At 46.3% G+C, this 20,719-nt stretch overlaps 1 protein-coding gene and 1 long non-coding RNA gene across 12 annotated transcripts in view; one reads left to right on the top strand and one right to left on the bottom strand.

Moving 5' to 3' along the window:
* ACACB (acetyl-CoA carboxylase beta) overlaps positions 1-20,719 on the top strand; it is a 166,411-nt gene that overhangs the window by 32,887 nt on the left and 112,805 nt on the right. Inside the window, exon 1 of one of the 11 annotated variants that reach the window (XM_045365882.2) lies at positions 8,045-8,306. The exons of the other annotated variants lie outside the window; for them this stretch is intronic. Coding sequence (XP_045221817.2) covers positions 8,260-8,306 — 47 coding nt within the window. The 5' untranslated portion in view covers positions 8,045-8,259. Of the gene's footprint in view, positions 1-8,044; positions 8,307-20,719 lie in introns of those variants that run through there. 11 annotated transcript variants of the gene reach the window in all.
* LOC135966326 (uncharacterized) lies at positions 7,502-7,936 on the bottom strand. Its single transcript, XR_010579582.1, has 2 exons — positions 7,731-7,936; positions 7,502-7,626 (listed from the first exon to the last, which is right to left on the bottom strand). It is a non-coding gene; the product is annotated as an uncharacterized lncRNA (long non-coding RNA).

Below are 20,719 nucleotides of genomic sequence, written 5' to 3' on the forward strand. Positions count from 1 at the left end.
GCAATCTGCCCACCTCGGTCTCCCAAAGTACTGGGATTACAGGCGTAAGCCACTGTACCCAGCCCCAAATTCACAATATTTTTTTTTTTTTTTTTTTTGAGACGGAGTCTCGCTCTGTCGCCCAGGCTGGAGTGCAGTGGCGCGATCTCGGCTCACTGCAAGCTCCGCCTCCCGGGTTCACGCCATTCTCCTGCCTCAGCCTCCCGAGTAGCTGGGACTACAGGCGCCCACAACCGCGCCCGGCTAATTTTTTGTATTTTTAGTAGAGACGGGGTTTCACCGTGGTCTCGATCTCCTGACCTTGTGATCCGCCCGCCTCGGCCTCCCAAAGTGCTGGGATTACAGGCGTGAGCCACCGCGCCCGGCCACAATATTTTTTCAACAAGGGGCTCTGTGTTTTCATTTTGCACTGGGTCCTGCAAATTCTGTAGCCAGTCCTGCCTCTACTGCTAGCTCTTTGCAGATCAGTCACTTCCTCAAAGGGCCTTTCCTGTCCCCTTCTCACATTTAAAATATCTACCCCCCAACCACCTTCTGTATCTTTATCAATCACTCTGATTAGTTGTCTTTGCAACATTTAATTATTTCTTGAGATTATGTCCTTTTTGTTTGTTTGTTTTGACACAGTCTCACTCTGTCACCCAGCCTGGAGTGCTGTGGTGCAATCTCAGCTCACTGCAACCTCCACCCCACAGGCTCAAGCAATCCTCCCACATTAGCCTCCTGAGAAGCTGGGACTACAGGCATGCGTCACCATGTCTGGCTATATATATATATTATATATATATATATATAGTTTGTTTGTTTGTTTTAACGTATTTTTAGTCGAGACTGGGTTTCACCATGTTGGCTAGGCTGGTCTTGAACTCCTGAGCTCAAGCAATCCACCCACCTCAGCCTCCCAAAGTGCTGGGATTACAGGTGTGAGCCTCCACAATCAGCTCCTAAAAGATTACGTCTTTTATTTTTTTTATGATCTACTTGGTTATTACCTGTCTCCCTACCCTGGAAAGCAAGTTCCTTGAAGGCAGGGCCATATTTATAGTGGTCTCTGTTTTTCCCCACTGCCTAGGCTGGTGCTGGCTCATGGTAGGCTGTGAATATCTGCTAACTACATGAATGAAATGAGCTGCAACAAGCTTGCCAAAGACAGAATTCTGCATTACAGGGGAATGTGAAACACGTGATGAATGAGTGTGGGCATGGATGAAGGAATGAATGAACGGATGAATGAATGAATGATGAATGAATTAATTAACAGGTGAATAGGCATTTTATAGTTGTTGCTCTTTAGCAGCAGTAAACTTTTGTTTTCATAAAATTCTTTCTGCATGTATCTTGTGACTTTGGAGACTAGTTCTGGGGTGAAACTCCAATTTTAAATTTTTCTTCTGTCTCTGATAGGATCATGCAAACTCAGCCTTTCTGTCCTTTCTCCCAGCTGGCAAGGGCTGGCTGAGAATATGGATCCAATGACCTCGTGCTGTGCGTTAAGATCTCTCCTCCCATCTCTTTCCCTTTGGGTTCATCTCAGGGCGGGGATTAGAACTTGGCCTTTCCTTCGACTTGGAAACAGTCCCCAAGGGTTGGAATTCCTATGCAACACTTAGAAACAGCGCTAATGAGAACATTACATGATGTGGCAAAATCGCTGCTTACATGCTCTGAAATGAGCACGGTTACAAGAACCCCCTATTCCGTGTGATCCCATTTTGTTGGACAAACAGCATGCGGTTAGTGCATAGTGGGCCTATGATAAGACACTCAGGTTCAAAGCCACCTCTTCCTAGCTTGTACCCCTACTTAGTATGACCCTATGGGGTGCACATGTGGACTGAATGGAATGGGACAGGTTCAGGATTGCTGAGATTGCAGCTGGAATCCTGAAACTTAAAGCTATGAAACTGAAGTTCATAAATTAGTGGTGAACTCATTTGGCAGCAAAACCTGTCCTGAATTGATGTGAAGTTATTTATAGTCAGTATTTATCTTATTCTGCTGCTGAAATATTAATATGATGATGTGAAACAGAAAGTTTTACTTTCCTAAAAACAATAATTTCCAAGTTCCAAAGCACTTCAGGCCTGGGAATTTCAGATAAAGGATTATGGACTATATATAACATGCTTAGAACAGTTCCTGGCATATAGTAAGCACGAAAAATGCTTCTGCTTAGTAAATGTGCCTAATAAATGTGTGTATGTGTGTGTATATGTATGTGTTTGTATGTGTGTGTCTTAGAGAGACTGTAAAGAGTGTCTCCAAATAGTAAATAATCATGTTTATGTCATATGATTATGAGTGATTTAAATTTTCTTCTGCATTTTCTAACTTTCTGCTCTAAATATCATTTTATAATGCATTTTAACAATAATAATAAAACAGTATAAAAATTGTGGGAAAGAGTAAACCAATCATCTCACTTCCTAGAAAGGAAGCTGAAGCCCAGAGAGATTCCAGGCCTCCCAGCAAGATAATCAGAGGCCCAGAGCACCATTTGAACCCAGACCCTCGTTAGATGTGGATGTGAAATCAGTCAACCAACTGCCGGTATTAGTGTCACTGCCTAACCTTCCCCCAGGGGGCAAGAGGCTTGGGTTCCAGGATGGGCACCTCTGGCCTCCTCCTAACTTGTTCTTTCTATTAGTGGGAAGGGTTGGGAGATTGATAGTTTATGGACAACCTTTAAGTTGTATGAGCTTGAGGACATCATCTACCTTCTCAGGGGCCAGACTGGACACTCTGAGGTTCTTTGTGGCTCTAACAGTTGGTGGCTTTGTTCCTTTATATGTGGAGGAATGGACAGCAGGGAGGAGGCTGGGAGATAGAGAAGGAGAGTAGCTGGAAAATGGGGGAAAAGTTTGTTAATTTCAGGCAGGCTGAAGCAGGAGGATCGTTTGAGCCCAGGAGTTCGAGGCTTCAGTGGGCTATGATTGTGCCAATGTACCCCAGCCTGAGCAAAGGAGCAAGACCCTATCTCTCTTAAAAAAATTGTTAATTTAGAACCATTTTCTCCCTGGTAAATGACCGCAGGTGGTCTGGGTTCTAGGCAAGAGAGAGGACACACTAAGGGATGAAATGGTGGGTGGGGAAGCCAAGGTTTGTCCCATCCATTTGTTGGCCCAGGAGCAGTTATTGCGACCCTGCTGGGTGCCAGGCACTTAGTTGGCACTGCAGATGCAAAGATGGTGAGATACAGCCTCTGTCCTTAGGGAGGCCAGGGCAAGGGGTCTGAGAGCCCACAGGCCAGGGCATTCCCCACCATTTTTACAGAGAGTTGTGGAGTAGTTAAGAGCACAACATGCTGGTGGCTGAGGCTGGAGGCTGGTATGCTGGCTTCTCCACCTAGCCATCATGTGACTTGGGGGAAGTTCTGTGACTTTCTGTGCCTCCGTTTCCTCTAAAATGAAGTCATAGTGTTACCTCCCTCACAGGGTTGGGATCAGGCTTTATTGACTTGCCGTGAGCACAACACTCAAAGCAGCACCCATGGTGCAATCATGGTCATTAGATCCAGTGCACGGCATAAGGGCCCAGGACCCACAATTAGGTCTGGATTCAGAGCTCTCCTATTACCTCTCTGAGCTGCAATTTCCTGCTCTGTTGAGGCAGGATAATACTAATGCCTATCGTAGAAGATTGTTGAGATCGAGTGGGAGCAAGTGCTGGGGGTGGATGGCCCAGAGGTGGTTCAGTAGCCATTAGTTGGGTGGGCTTCCTCCAAAGTTCTTGCCTGTGCTCATGGTTATTCCCAAGCCCTGGCTGGGCTTACACCTTGAAGGTGTAGTAACCTGTGTCCACGGAGGAGGAAGAGGATTGAAAAGGCAGGTAAAGTGTCCCGATAAAAGGATAAAGTCCAAAACAGCAGATGAGTGCTGAAGCGTCCCTTCCTGCCACCATTTACGACCATGTTGGGATCACTGAGGTAAGAACAGTTTAGCAAGGCAGACCTCGGATCCCAGGAAGGCGAATGACGCTCTGTGGGGTGGGGTCTGGACATGCAGAGCGGGGCCTGCAGGCGAAGGTAGGTGAAGGAATACCAGGAAAGGGAGCGGACACCAGGGACCTGGCATCTCCACTTTCCCAGATAGCAGACTGGGTGGGCTTGCAGTGCAGCCTCCCAGCTGCTTGTTTGTCATCCCAGCCCACACCTCTTATCAGCTCCAAGCTGGGAGCAAGTCAGGAAACTAAATTGTCTATAAATATTTTTATGTGCCCCTGAGTGAAATGCCAAGGATCTTTCCATAATGTTTAATTTATTCATTTATTGACTTAGGAAGGGGCTGGCAGAAACTCTCTTTTCAAGTCTCTTTAGCTCCTAAAATGTTTTCTTTTTCTTTTCTTTTCTTTTTCTTTTTTTTTTTTTTTTGAGATGGAGTTTCGCTCTGTAGCTCAGGCTGGAGTACAGTGACGCAATCTCAGTTCACTGCAACCTCCGCCTCGCGGATCCCGGTTCAAGCAATTCTCCTGCCTCAGCCTCCTGAGTAGCTGGGATTATAGGCACGCACCACCATGCCCAGCTAATTTTTGTATTTTTAATACAGACAGGGTTTCACCATGTTGTCCAGGCTGGTCTTGAACTCCTGACCTCGTGATCTGCCCTCCTTGGCCTCCCAAAGGGCTGGGATTACAGGCGTGAGCCACTGCGCCCGGCCTCCTAAAATGTTTTCTAGGAGCTTGGGGGAAAGAGGATCCCTGTCTTTGAGTTGTTCTTGTATTAAGTTAATACAAGGTACAGAGCAACTAACCATTCATACATTCCCCTCCCCCTTAAGCATCACTGCCCTTTTTTAGAAAAATCATTCACTTCTGGTCTATACTTAATGTAACAGTCCCCCCACCCATATATTGAAAGGGATTATTTCATTTTGCTTTTCTGCAAAAATGAAGGCAAATTATATGTGGATAATTTTATAGATGAGGAAGTGGAGAGAAGGGATTTACTTAAGGCCATCCATGAGGGGAAGGATAAATTCAAGCCCATGGATGGCACGGTCTTTCCACCATGCTGTTGGTCATGTGCATACGGATTTTCTTGTTGATTTTGTGTGTGTATTGTTCATTGACCTGGGTTTTCCCTCTGCAATACCAGCAAGTAAAATTGAGCCTCTAGGAAGTCTGAGAGGAAGGGCTTAATGCATGAGACAGCAACTACTGCCATGCTTGAACTGTTTCATCAAAAAGCACAACTACGGATGTTTGTATAAAGGTGGTGGTGTGCTTGGAGGTGGATATTAGGTTGGTGCAAAAGTAATCGTGGCTTTCGCAATCCCTTTTAATGGATGGCAGAAACTGCAATTAGTTTTGTACCAACTGAATATTATTCATTTCTTTCCATCTTCTATTCCCTAATAATGCAATTAGAGAAAAATGCAAGGTCATGATCACTATGATGAAATGACGAGCCCACCCATCTAAGTGAAATCCCTTATTTGAGACCCTGGGTCATAGTGAGATGCGTGAGGCTGTCTTTCAGGCTGTATTAGCAGAGAAGTAAGAATATCTATACAGTGTTTAAGTAGTGTCGGGGTTTTTGCAATAGAGAATAAAAATCTAGAGCAATACAAGTATGCTGGCAAGCCGTTCTCTTCTGCATGATCCTAACTGACTTTGGGTAGGGTTGGGGTATTTTGAAATAGCTTCATTTCTTGATTTTCATTGCTTTCCCTATTTTGAGGTGGTTACATTTACACTGGGGACATTAGGGGGGCAAACACTTGTTGGTTTTGGTTTGAAACTCTAAAAATCGGGATATAGTGGGTTACTTTTTTGGAGGAGGTGAAAACAAGGCTGTGAACACCTTCCCAGAAACTTGAAGAACTGAGAATTTTGTTTATCTGTTTTTTTTTTCTTAAACCTGTTGTTGAAATGTTATTTAATATATGGTTAGAGCGTAGCTATCCACTGCTGTCAGGCATGGCTGCTTAAACAAGGGCCAAGGGTGTTTATGTTCTGGCCAAGTACTTGGTACCCCCTGGAAGTGTGGCCCTGCCTGTGCCTTTTCTTTTCTTTTCTTTTTTTTTGAGAAAGGGTCTCACTCTATTGCCCAGGCTGGAGTGCAGCGAGATCATGGCTCACTGCAGCCTTGGCTACCTGGGCTCAGGTAATCCTCCCGCCTCAGCCTCCTGAGTAGCTGGAATTATAGGTATATATCACCTTGGAGGCTAATTTTTATATTTGTAGTAGAGATGGGGTTTCACTAGGTCGGCCAGGTTGGTCTTGAACTGCTGGCGTCAAGTGATCTGCCTGCCTTGGCCTCCCAAAGTGCTGGGATTATAGGCATGAGCCACTGCACATGGCCTGCCTGTGAAGTGAATTTAATTGTATTTTAAAATTTGTTCTTATGTTTTTGTTTGTGTGTTTGTTTTGAGACAGTCTTGCAATGTTGCCGAGGCTGGAATGCAGTGGCCTGATCTCAGCTCACTGAAACCTCTGCCTGTTGGGTTCAGGTGATTCTCCTGCCGCAGCCTCCGGAGTAGCTGGGAGTTCAGGCCACCTCGCCACCACACCCAGCTAATTTTTGTAGTTTTAGTAGAGATGGAGTTTCACCATATTGGCCAAGCTGGTCTTGAACTCCTGACCTCAAGTGATCTGCCCACCTCGGCCTCCCAAAGTGCTTGGATTACAGGCATGAGCCACCGTGCCCGGCCTGTTTTCATAATTCTGATACATTATATTTTTACACATTTATAGGATACATGTAAAATGTTGTTACATGCATAGAATGCATAATGATTGTATGGACCAAGGGAAAAACTTCTGCTTTGCCCTCTGAAGTTTCACTGAAAAATTAACTTGTAAAAGGCAGATTAGTTGGAGAAAAGGCACACAAATTTAATTAACGTGTACACTGGGAGAACCACAGAGTGATTACCCGGAAGAGAATTTACTGGCCGGCATTTACATTATTTTTGGTTTGTTTGTTATGAAAGTAGGCTACCTTTATTATTATTGCGATGACTTCTAGGTAGTGTTTTGGTTCTTTGTATTTATTATAATATTACTTGAAGAAGCATTCATTCGTTTATTTTTTATTTTTTGAGATGGAGTCTCACTCTGTCACGCAGGCTGGAATGCAGTACCGCCATCTGGGCTCACTTCAACCTCTGCCTCCTGGGTTTAAGTGATTCTCCTCAGCCTCTTGAGTAGCTGGGACTACAGGTGTGCACCACCATGCCCGGCTAATGTTTGTATTATTAGTAGAGACAGGGTGTCACCATGTTGGCCAGGCTGGTCTCAAACTCCTGACCTCAAGTAATCTGCCTGCCTCAGCCTCCCAAAGTTCTGGGATTACAGGCATGAGCTACCAGGCCCGGCCTCATTCATTTATTCTAACTGGAGTCAGTTTGAGTTCAAGACCCTGGGCTCTGGCACTTCAGATAACATGCATCTCTGGGCCTCAGTTTCCTTATCTGTATTATGGGGATAAAAACAATAAGATTGCCATGAGGATTAAGTGACACAGAGGAACAAAGGAGCACTTAGTAAATGTTAGTCTTACCAGTTTATTTCGCCACCGGGCTGCTGGGGTCTTCCCTGTCCTGGAGGCACTCGCTTTAGTAGCGGACCCAAGTGGTGGAAACTGCGTGCTAGAAGCACACTGGGTGATCGCGCGGCCACCTGTCCCTGGGAGTGGAGGTGAAAAGATGAGAGAAACCAGGAATTTGGAAAATAAAAGTCGACTTGACAACAGGGACTTTAAACGGGCACAGTGGCGACCTCTGACTCACATTTTAAATTTCCCATATTTTCCACCGCTTCCCTATCGTGTGTGTATTCAAGCATATCAATTGCCGCCAATATGTAGGGGTGTGCCACCCTAGAACTCTTCTGCAGTCGAGGAGCTGGGGAGCAAAGCAGAAGAGAGACTTTAAAAAAATATATCTCCGCAGCTCACTTAGGCTGCCCAAGGTCAGCGGCTGGTCGGAGATAGGCCGGCCCGGGGGCGGGGCTCTGTCCGGAAGGAGGGGCCTTCCTGGGGCGGGGTCGGTGTGGGGGCGGGGCCTGGGCGGGCGCGTAGGCCCGGGACTCTGGCGCGCACGGCGCATTTCGGGATGGAGCAAGCGCAGCGCGAAGTTGGGTGCCCGCCGGCTGCAGCAGAACTCCGCCCGCGGCGCTCTAGGACCGCATCTCGGCCTCCGGGTCGCGAACTGGCTGTCCTGCTGGGTCCTGGGCCTCGGGCCGGCTTCAGGCGGTTAAGGGGTGCATGCTCTGCACCCCTGCGGGAGCCCGGTGGGATTGGCTGGCGGGGTGGTCAACATGAGTCCTGCCAAGTGCAAGGTCTGTTTCCCTGATCGCGAAGTAAAGTAAGTAAGCCTGCAATTGGAATGACCATGATCTTTTACAAACTTACGCAGTCTTCCCTCCCCTTGAAGTCAAGCTGTATGTCCTCTTAGCACCACCCCCTTTACCCCCACCCCTATCCAAAGAAACACGGGCTTGAGTTGGCTGCTGGGGAGATGGTGCCTGCCTTGGAAACTCCAGCTGGCCTTGGCGGGAGGGGAGGAAGGAGGCTGGACTTGGGGATGACGTTGCTTGGAGGAGGGTGCTTCGGAGCACACAGGTACCTAAAGATCAGCCCATGGACAGGGTCACCCCTTACCCGCTTTCTTTCCTTGGCCTCCAGAAGGCTGATGGTTGTGGAAGGCGGTCTTTTTGAAGCTGAAGCCCGGGCGAATCGACACGAACTTGAGCAGGCATCTCATTTAGGGTCATTTTCTGAGCAGATTAGCGTAGGCATCTCAGTACCTGAGTGCTTTGTAGCTCTACCTACTTGGTTTTGTTTCTTTTCTTTTTTGTCTTCATTTTATTGCACTTAAAAACAATTACCAAAGTGATTGTCTGTGGTTGACAATTCAGAAAATTATAGATAAGCAAAAAAGAGGAACAAAATCACCCGTAATTCCACCCCTGTGATGTTTGTTAACAGTTGTATGTTCTTCAGCTTTTTTTTCCTGTGCAGATATGTTTTAACTTATAAACTTGAATCATGCAGAACATTCTGTAACTCACTTTTTCATTCAACATTAAGTATTTTTCTAACACAGGGCTTGGCAAACTATGACCTGCTGCCTGTTTTGTTATGGCCTGCAAGCAGAGAATGGTTTTTTCATGTTTAAGTTATTGAAAAAAAAGTCAAAAGAAGAAGATTGTTTTGTGACACGTGAAAATTACATGAAATTCAAATTTCAGTGTCTACAAATAAAGTTTTATTGGAATGCAGCCAAGCTCATTGATTTATTATTTATGCCTAGTTTATGGCTGCTTTTGTGCCTCACTGGAGGATTTGAGTGGTGGGACAGAGACTGACCAGATCTAAAGTATTTACTCTCTGACCCTTGACAGACAATGTTTGCCAATCCCTGCCTACAACACACTTTTACTGGATCCATAGTGTTCCTTTAAATGGGTGCGCCTTAAAATGTATGAATAGTCCTGGCCAGGCAGGGTGGTGCAAGCCTGTAGTCCCAAATACTCAGGAGGCTGAGGAGGGAGGATGCTTTTGCCTAGGAGTTGGAGGCTGCAGTGTGCTATGATCGTTCCTGTGAATAGCCATTGCACTCTAGCCTGGGCAACATAGCAAGACCCCATCTCTGAAAAAAAATGTGGTCAAGTGTGGTGGCTCATGCCTGTAATCCCAGCACTTTGGGAGGCCAAGGCAGGAGGATTGCTTGAACTAGGGAGTTCGAGACCAGTTTGGGCAACATATGAGACCCCCATCTCTACTAAAAAAAAAAAGAAAATTAGCTGAGGATGGTGATGCATGTCTGTAGTTTCAGCTACTCGAAAGACTAAGGGAAGAGGATTGCTTGAGCCTGGGAGATCAAGGCTGTAGTGAGCAATGATTGTGCTACTGCACTCCAGCCTGGGCAACAGAGCAAGACCCTGTCTCTTAGAAAAAAGTATGAGTAATCCCCTATAAGTAGTGGATATTCAGGCTGTTTCTCCTTTTATTTATTTATTTTTTTGCTATTATCAACAGCACAGTGAGGAATACCCTCGTAGCTGAATCTCTGCCTCCATCCTTTATTTTCTTAGGATATGTTTACGTGGTCCATAAACATTCATGCATACCTCCCATGCATAAGGCCTGCATCTGGTAGCAGGAAGGGTCACAAAAATGTTTGGAAACCATGACCTCCACCCTCCAGGAACTTGGGTTCCATTGGGGAAGGCAGATGTCTTCTCAGTAACTCCAATTCAAAGCTGATGGGTACAACAGTAATAGCCACTACCATTCATGGGGTGCTTTAAGTGTGCCAGTACTTTGTAGGTGTGGTCTCATGCCATCTTCAAAATGCCACTGTGGGGCACTCAGTGGAGGCTGTTGTACCCTTTCTCAAACCACTTTAATGAAAAAAACAAACAAACAAAAAACCTCACAGGAATTTGGAATTGTCCCAGCAAGTCCAGGACATGGGGTCACCCTATTTATAATAATATGGACATACTTTGTTGGGGGACTGCGTCGTTCCTCTCTTAGCTTAGAGTGGCTAAAAAGATGGATTTGGATGATCCAGCTTTGCCACCAAGCTGTGTGATCTTCTGGAGCAGGTACCATCAAGCCTTGGAACTTCAGTTTCCCCATCCATCCAAGCGACTAGCCCTCATAGGCCTCTCTGGAGTTCATTATTATTATTATTATTGTTGTTGTTGTTATTATTACTAGAGACAGTGTCTTGCTCTGTTGCCCAGACTGGAATACAGTGGCATGATCACGGCTCATTACAGCTTCAGCCTCTGGGCTCAAGCAGTCCTCCCACCTCAGCCTTCTAAGTAGCAGGACCGCAGGCATGCGCCACCACACCCAGCTAACTTTTGTATTTTTTAGAGAGACAGGGTTTCACCATGTTTCCCAGGCTGGTCTTGAACTCTTGAGCTAAGCAATCCTCACAAATCCCAAAGTGCTGGGATTATAGGCATGAACCACCATGCCCAGCTCTTTCTTGGTTCGTTGAGACTCTGTGTGGAAGTTGCTGATCTTGAGTACTGCCCTGAGTCAGCGTAAACATTGATGCAAACTAATAAGTAACACAGAGTTCAGTTACGAAAGAGCCCTCTGGAGTTGGGAGACATTTGGGATCTTGTCCTGAAGGCTTGGGCCATCTAAGAAGCCAGAACTCCTAAGTAGGTGAGGTCGCAAATGATGACTGATTTTCCATGGCATGAGAACGGGGTCACAGTTCAGAGAATAGAGAAATGAGTGTGGATCAGAGTGCAGAAGGGCTTGAAATAAAGTTGGGGATGAGGAGGCAGAATTGGTTTTTTAATGAGTCCCATTTCACTGCCATGCAATTCTGCTCTGAAAGGCCAGCTGCCTGCATGCAAATATTGGCTGTAGACCTATAAGGGGTTTTCGTTCTTGGCTACATGTTAGAATTTCCTGGTGGGGGGATTTTGAAAAATCTAGATGCCGGGTACCCCACCTCTACCCACTAGAGATGCTGGTGGGACCCCAGCATCGGAATCTGATAAAGTTCATCATGTCAGGGTGGAAAACTCGTGCCTAGCCCGGGGTCAGCAGACTGCTGTTGTAAACGGTCAGACAGTAAATAGTTTTGGCTTTGTGGCCATGTGGTCTCTGTTATAACTACTCAGCTCTGCTGCTTCCTGCACCAGAAGCCATAGTTATATAATGGAACAGGCCTGGCTGTGTTTCAATCGGTTATTATTTATGGATGGGGAAATTCAAAGTTCATATAATTTTTATGTGTCACGAAACAGGATTCTTTTGATTTCTTTTCTTTTCTTTTTTTTTTTTTTTTTTGATGATTTAAAAATGTTGCCTAGGCACGGTGACTTATGTCTATAGTCCCAGCACTTTAGGAGGCCAAGACAGGAGGGTTGCTTGAGGAGTTTGAGACCAGTCTGGGAAACATGATGAAACCCCGTCTCTACAAAAATAAAACAATTAGGTGGGCATGGTGGTGCACACCTGCAGTCCCAGCTACTCAGGAGGCTGAGGTGGGAGGATCACTTGAGCCCAGGAGTTTGAGGCTGCAGTGAACTATTTTTGCGCCACTGTACTGTAGCCCTGGCAACAGAGGGACACCATGTCTCTATAAAAAACAATTTAAGGCCGGGCGCGGTGGCTCAAGCCTGTAATCCCAGCACTTTGGGAGGCCGAGACGGGCGGATCACGAGGTCAGGAGATCGAGACCATCCTGGGTAACACAGTGAAACCCCGTCTCTACTAAAAATACAAAAACTTAGCCGGGCGAGGTGGCAGGCGCCTGTAGTCCCAGCTACTCGGGAGGCTGAGGCAGGAGAATGGCGTGAACCTGGGAGGCGGAGCTTGCAGTGAGCTGAGATCCGGCCATTGCACTCCAGCCTGGGTGACAGAGCGAGACTCCGTCTCAAAAAAAAAAAAAAAAAAAAAAAAAAAAAAAAAAAAAAAAAATGTTGCCTAGGCACGGTGACTTATGTCTATAGTCCCAGCACTTTAGGAGGCCAAGACAGGAGGGTTGCTTGAGGAGTTTGAGACCAGTCTGGGAAACATGATGAAACCCCGTCTCTACAAAAATAAAACAATTAGGTGGGCATGGTGGTGCACACCTGCAGTCCCAGCTACTCAGGAGGCTGAGGTGGGAGGATCACTTGAGCCCAGGAGTTTGAGGCTGCAGTGAACTATTTTTGCGCCACTGTACTGTAGCCCTGGCAACAGAGGGACACCATGTCTCTATAAAAAACAATTTAAGGCTGGGTGTGGTGGCTCACGCCTGTGGTCCCAGCTCTTTGGGAGGCCAAGGTGGGCGGATCGCCCTGAGATCAGGAGTTCAAGAACAGCCTCGCCAACATGGTAATAAAATTACAACCTGTCTCTAATAAAAATACAAAAAAATGAGCATGGTGGCGCACACCTGTAGTCCCAGCTACTCGGGAGGCTGAGGCAGGAGAATCACTTGAACCTGGGAGGCGGAAGTAGCACCGAGCTGAGATCGTGCTGCTGCACTCCAGCCTGGGAGACAGAGCGAGACTTCCTTTCAAAACAAACAAACAAACAAAACAAAACAAAAAACAATTTAAAAAGTTAAAACCACTCTTAGCTTGTGGGAGATACAAAAACAGGTGGCCGAGTGGATTTGGCCCATGGGTCCTAGTTTGCCCACCCATCCCTGGCCTAGCCAAGGTAGACATCCCAGGGGTACTGATGGGGTAGGTGGCTTGAGAAATTTCCAAGGGTCCATTTCTGGAGAGTGTGGTTTTGTGCTGTTTGAACGATATCAGCCTTTACTGGGCTACACAGTGTTCTTTCTTGCTTTCTTGTTTGGAAGTAGTCGTAATTACAGCATTGCCTGGCTCAGAATCAGCTCTCAGCAGTGCGGGTAGCCATTACCATCTCTATTTTATAGAAGAAGAGAGGGGGAAGGAATTGAAGGTCTGGTTAATGCTGGGGCCCTAGCCTGGTGGCCCAACCTGGGCTTCTGTAATGCTATGCTGCAGAGGCACATGGTAGCTAAAGTGTTACAAGCTGTTTACTTTGGCTAGGCCCAGGGACAGACTGTTAATTCCATCATGTGAGGAAACTGAGGCACGGAGTATTGAAGTAACTTTCTCAAAATTACACGTTATAAGCGGTAGATTCCAGCTTCAAAGCCTAGGAGGATGGTCGCAGTCTACCAGAGTTTCTAAACTGCAGCTCTTTTGACACTTGGGGCTGTCCAGTTCCTTGTAGGGGGCTATCCTGTGCATTTTAGGGTGTTGAGCAGCATCCCTGGTCTCCACCCACTAGATGCCAGTAGCACATCCCCCAAGTTGTAACAACCAAAGGTGTCTCCAGGTATTGCTCCCCGGGGAGCAAAATTTCCCCCAGTTAAGAACTCAGGGCCAGGCGTGGTGGCTCACCCCGGTAATCCCAGAACTTTGGGAGGCCAAGGTGGGCAGATCACCTGAGGTCAGGAGTTCGAGACCAGCCTGGCCAACATAGTGAAACCCCGTTTCTACTAAACATACAAAAATTAGCCAGGCATGGTGGCGGGCACCTGTAGTCCCAGCTACTTGGGAGGCTGAGGCAAGAGAATCGCTTGAATCTGGGAGGCAGAGGTTGCATTGAGGCGCAATGGTGCCACTTCACTCCAGCCTGGGTGACACAGCTAGACTCTGTCTCAAAAACAAATAAACAAACAAAAAACAACTCAGCATTATCCATGTTTGTCTCTTATTTGAGAGGCAATATAGGAGGCCATATGTATAATGCATGTTTTAAAAGTCCAATTAATAGAGGGGCTTCCATTTATCTCAGACTGTCTTTCTGCCTAGAGTTAGATTCTGAGGTCAGCTAGAGTTGGATTAGGAACGGGGCTCTGCCACTTGCCAGCTATGTAACTGGAGGTAAATGGTCCTCTCTGAACCTCGGTTTCCTCATCGTGAACCTGGAGATGACAGCCTCCTCCATACAGGGCTGTGGAGATTCACAGAGAAGCCCCCTGTGCCCAGTCCATAGTGGGCAACCGAGAATGTTTATTTCCTCCATTCCCGATACTATTCTGCCTGGTCTTGTGCTCCGGCAGCTGACTGTATTTGGTGTTTGGCTGACACCTCTGCTGTTGGTTGTACCTCAAGTCATTTATAAAGTCACCTTGAAACATTTCAGCTCTCACCCTTGCCCAGCTGTGTAAGGACAGGACTTCTCACTGGACAATGGCACTTCAGATGATCCTCCTTCAGTGGGAGCAAATGCTGGCTGAAGGTCAGCCCTCTAGAGCCAATGTTGGTTGGCTTCCAGCTTTATCAAAAAGAATTAAAATAGCCACTTGCCTGGAGATTGGGCCTGAAGCAAGGCCAGTCCGGCAGCTTTGTGTGTTCGCTTGCCTAGCCTGCGGTAATGGGCTCGTGACCTGCCTGATGGAGGGGCTCTGTCACCAGTTTTGAAATCAACATGGTGGCCAAGAATGGTTTTTTTTCCCCTTAGGCCACAAAATGAAGTTTTTTTTTGTTGTGCTTTAGGTCAAATTGCTGGAGTTTTAATGTTTGTGTGTGTAGACATGGGAGGTCTCAGACTTTCTGAAGCTGAAGGATCAAGCCAGCCAGTCAGGGAAGGTTGTGGACAGAATGAGGGGTGCGGCTGTGGGTGGGAATGTCAGTTAGTACAACCTCTGTGGAAAGCAGTTTGGAGAGTTCTCAAGGAACTAAAAATAGATCTGTCAATCTCTCCAGCAATCCCACTACTTGGTAGGTACACGAAGGAAAAGAAATTGCTCGGTCAGATTTTCTTTTCATTGGGAGGATCTTAACATGACTGGTTGAAAACAATAAGTAAAATTAGCATGGAGTCCAGTTGTGGTGGCTCACGCCTGTAATCCCAGCACTTTGGTAGGCTGAGGCAGGTGGATCACTTGAGGTCAGGAGTTCAAGACCACTCTGGCCGACATGTAAGATACAAACATTAGCCGGACATGGTGGTGGGCACCTGTAACCCTAGTTGCTCGGGAGGCTGAGGGAGGCAAATTGCTTGAACCTGGGAGGTGGAAGTTGCAGTGGGCTGAGATCGTGCTACTGCACTCCAGCCTGGGCGACACAGTGAGACTCAGTCTCAAAAAATAAATAAATAAATAAATAATTATATCAAAAAGACACCTGTACTATTCACAGCACTATTCACAGTAGCAAAGATACGGAATCAACCTAAGTGTCCATCAACAGATGACTAAAGAAAATTTGGTGTATATATATATATATATAAAAATTTGTTTATGGCTCAGTAGTATTCTCTTGTGTGTGTGTATGGTGTGTGTGTATATATATACACATGTATATATGTACATGTATCTATGTATTATATATAATGTGTATACACACATATGGGTAAGTGTACATATATGTACATATATACATGTATCTATGTGTGAGTATATATAGATATGTATGTATATGTGTATACATGTACACATATATACACACACCAGGGAATACTAGTGTGCCCCAAAAAAGAATGACATGTCTTTTGCAGCAACATGGATGCAACTGGAAGCTATTTTTAAAAAATTATTTAATTAATTATTTAATTATTTAATTTATTTTAAATTAATTTCTTTTGAGACTGGATTATGAGACTGCCTAATTTTTGTATTTTTTGGTACAGATGGAATTTTGCCACGTTACCCAAGCTGGTCTCGAACTCCTGGGCTCAAGCAATCCACCCACCTCGGCCTCCCAAAGTGCTGGGATTATAGGTGTGAGCTCCCGCACCCAGCCGAGGCCATCATCTTAAATGAAATAAGTCAGAAAGTCAAATACCACATATTCTCACTGTGGGAGCAAGATAGTGTTTCCACATGGATGTAGAGTATGGAATAATAGACACTGGAGACTTGGAAGGATGGGAGGAGAGTGGGATGAAATACTACCTATTAGACACAAGGTATACTATTTGAGTGATGGTTACACTACAAGTCCACACTTCATCACTACATAATATATCCATGTAACAAAACAACACTGTACCCGCTGAATTTATACAAAAAAGAATGGGGAGAGTGGGTGGGTCGGGAGCAGGCCTTGGGCTTCATGGAGCCTGAGCAGACGAGTGGCCTGCTGCTCTTCCCGGTTAGGTTAGGAGATCAGCTGCATCTCTGCATCACTGCACTGAGTGTAATATAGCACTTACTCTGCACCAACACTGCCTTTTACTTACTAGGTCTTGATGTATTTAATCCTCAGAACCTTATTTAACCTTTATTTCTATATATTGACTTATGAATGAAGTATGTGTTATTATCCCCATTTTACATATGGGAAAGTGAGTGTTTTGCCAAAGGGGCACTGGAGTGGCTGTGGCTTTGGGTGTTCCTGTTACAAAATAAATAGCTTTATTCTTATTGAAAATAACACATCATTGCAGAACATTTTGTAAAACATAGCAAAGAGGTAGCGGCTGTTAATACTTCAGCATTTTTTCCCCCAGATCAGGGGTCTGTCTGTAAATGATGTTCCTTGGGTTGCATCTCTTTTTTTGTAAATAAATAAAGTTCTTCTCTCTTTTTTTTTTAAGGTAGAGTTTCACTCCGTTGCCCAGTCTGGAGTGCAGTGATGTGATCTTGGCTCACTGCAACCTCCACCTCCTGGGTTCAAGTGATTTTTGTGCCTTAGCCTTCCCAGTAGCTGGGACTACAGGCGTGTGCCACCATGCCCAGCTACTTGTATTTTTTAAATGTGAATGGGGTTTCACCATGTTGACCAGACTGGTCTCAAACTCTTGCCCTCAAGTGATCCGCCCATCTTCGCCTCCCAAAGTGATGGGATTACAGGCGTGAGTCACCATGCCCAGCGTAGCATTAACCTTTTAGAAGCTAGAAAGTAGATGAATGAGTGGTCACTGGCTTAAGGCTGAGTCCTAATGGAGCAGTGAGGAAAGTCGGGGACCCCTGGCCATATGTACCATAGAACCCCCAAAAGGCATGGTGTCTGGCAGCAAGGGATGCCCCTGGAGCTGAGGGGTAAGGAGGGTACCAAAATGAGAAGGACTGGGTGGAAGACTCCCAGGTCCCCTCCCCTGTCTCCTGTGGCGGGGGCTGTCCACTTCAACCCCAACAGAAGGCAGCAGTTCAAAGGGACATATAGAGTGTCTTGGGAGAGGGGATCGACAGGCACAGTTGAGGGCATGGGGCCTATATCCCAAATAGGAAGATAAGGGTCCGAATAGGTGCTGAATGCTTAGAACTTCCCCCTTCCCCTCGGGGCTCCAGGCTGACCTTTACTGTCCAGGCAGAAGACTGGAAAACTTCTCTGGGGAATCTGGCGAGAGAGAGAGAGAGAGAGAGAGAGAGAGAAAGACACTGAAGATACTGACTCAGGGGATCCCCAGCACACAGCCCCTCCTACCTCACCCTACATTGAGCACAGGGTCAACCAGGTCCACCACAGTCTTAGAAATTCTGTTCTCACTCATAGTCACAAGGTTGGAACCAAAACTTCCCTGACATTTGGGTCCAGTTTCTTTTTCTTTTTTTTGAGACAGAGTTTTGCTCTTGTTGCCCAGGCTGAAGTGTATTGGCACCATCGCGGCTCACTGCAACCCCCGCCTCCCAGGCTCAAACAATTCTTCTGCCTCAGCCTCCCGAGTAGGGGGGATTACAGGTGCGCACCACCAAACCCGGCTAATTTTTTGTATTTTTAGTAGAGGTGGGGTTTCACCATGTTGACCAGGCTGGTCTTGAACTCCTGAACTCAGGTGATTCACCTGCCTTGGCCTCCCAAAGTGCTGAGATTACAGGCGTGAGCCACCGCGCCCGGCCCTGAGGTCCAGTTTCTCATATATGAGTCAAGGTCCAAACCAGCAGACGCAGGAAGCTTGGAAGAAACAGAAACTACGCTGGAGAAGAGAAGCTTAAAAAGCTCTCATTAATATCCTCGTTGAGGTCAGACAGGATGTTGCACTCATAGGAAGAGGATGCTATAACAAAGGGAACATTTGCAGGCCAAAAACAAGTTCGTAGACATCAAAAACATGATAGCAGAAATGAAGAACTCCACTGAATGTTTAGAAGATGAGGCTGAGAAAATCAACCAGTGAGTAGAAGAAGAGAGCGAATAGGAGAGGGGAAAAATACATAAACCAGTAGGCCAGTATAGGAATTTCAACATCGAAATATAGGACTTTGGGAAAAAATAGAGAAAAAAAGAGGTAAGGACATCAGCAAGGATGTATTTGTTTCTTTTCGTTGTTGTTGTTTTTTGAGATGGAGTCTTGCTCTATTGCCCAGGCTGGAGTGCAGTGGCGCAATCTTGGCTCACTACAACATCCGCCTACTGGGTTCAAGTGATTTTCCTGCTTCAGCCTTCCGAGTAGCTGGGATTACAGACACAGACCACCATGCCCGGCTAATGTTTGTATTTTCAGTAGAGATGGAGTTTCACCATGTTGGCCAAGCTGGTCTCTAACTCCTGACCTTAAGTGATCTTCCCACTTCAGCCTCCAAAAGTAGGGATCACAGGCATGAGCCACCATGTTCATCCCATCAGAGAAGTATTTGAAGACAAATTCCCAGGATGGGAGTTTCCAGATTGAGAGGGCCTGAGAGATGTGCAGCCTCATTGGTGGAAGCAGACACACACCTGAACCCATCACTGTGAAATCGTAGAGTTCTGGGGACGGAGGGGCGTTCCTATAAGCATCTGGATATGAAAAAACAGGTCACCTACAAAGAATCAGGGATCAGAATTACTCTCGTTCTAGCAGCCTCTAGAAGCCACAACACAATGGCACAAGGCTTCTAAAACTCTGAAGAAGGTTTTCCTTCCTGGAATTTCTTTTTCTTTGGGATAGAGTCTCGCTCTGTCGCCCAGGCTGGAGTCCAGTGGCGTGATCTCAGCCCACTGCAACCTCCATCCCACGGGTTCAAGCGATTCTTCTGCCTCAGTCTCCCAAGTAGCTAGAATTACAGGTGCACGCCACCATGCCTGGCTAACTTTTGTATTTTTAGTAGAGATGAGGTTCACCATTTTGGCCGGGCTGGTCTCAAACTCCTGACCTCAAGTGATCTACCCACCTCAGCCTCCCAAAGTGCTAGGATTACAGGCATGAGCCACCACGCCTGACCCTCCCTAGCATTTCGTACACAGCCAAGCAGTAAGGCTGAATGTGAGGGCAGGAGAAAGGCTGAAGTGCAATGGTGTAATCCTAGCTCACTGCAGCCTTGACCTCCTGGGCTCAAGCAATCCTCCTACCTTAGCCTCCTGAGTAGCTAGGACTACAGGCAGGTGCCAGGCAATATGCCTGGCTAATTTAAATTTTTTTTTTTTTGAGATGGAGTCTGACCCTGTTGCCCAGTCTGGAGTGCGGTGGCGCAGTCTCGGCTCACGGCAACCTCCGCCTCCTGGGTTCAAGCAATTCTCCCTCCTTGGCTTTCCAAAGTGCTGGGATTACAGGTGTGAGCCACCATGCCTGGCCCTGAATAGCCTTTCTTAGAAAGCTACTTGAGGATGTCTTCCACTGAAACCAGAGGGTAAACCAAGGAAGAGCAACACACAGGAGACAGGGAACAGGGGATTCAACATAGACTCAAGGGAATCTCCAGGGTGATGGTGATGAGGAAGCCCAGTCAGGAACAGGGCAGGGTAATTGAGGGCATCTTGTCATGCACCCTGCTATTTTACCATCTTGTTAAGTGGATGAAACTACTGGAGGATATGCCCTAGTGAAACAAGGGAGTCTACCAAGAAAGAGAGCCACCCAATCTCCCAACTTAGGAATCCAACCACAAGGAAAGGCAAAGGGAATTCTAGGGATGTCAGCAAAGGGAAGCCCCAAAGCGATGATGGTGTAGGGGCCTAGAGGACAGCCAAGTACCTTTGGAAGGAGAACAGAGGCCTCCAGGAGAGATGTCACCAGTGGAAAAAAAAAAAAACAGAACTGATCAATTATTTATTATTATTATTTTTAGTGAGATGGGGTCTTGCTATGTTGCCCAGGCTGGTCTTGAATTCCTGGGCTCAAGCAGTCCTCTTGGCTTGGCCTCCCAAAGTGCTGGGATTACAGGTATGAGCCACCTCATGTGGCCTGATCAATTATCTTATGTGTACTGGGAATCTATTAGGAGGAGTGGGGTGATTTAGCAACAGGTGCAAGGAACACTAAGTAAAGGAAAAAAATCATTAACTCCAGGAAAAGGCAAAAAGGAACTAAAATCTGGTACACTGCAGCTCTCGTATGTGAATAATGATCACAAACTTCATATGTGAATAATGATCACAAACTAGTAAAACATTGAGTACCCGGTTT

This window comes from Macaca fascicularis, chromosome 11 (assembly GCF_037993035.2).
Source record: "Macaca fascicularis isolate 582-1 chromosome 11, T2T-MFA8v1.1".
Lineage (NCBI taxonomy): Eukaryota > Metazoa > Chordata > Mammalia > Primates > Cercopithecidae > Macaca > Macaca fascicularis.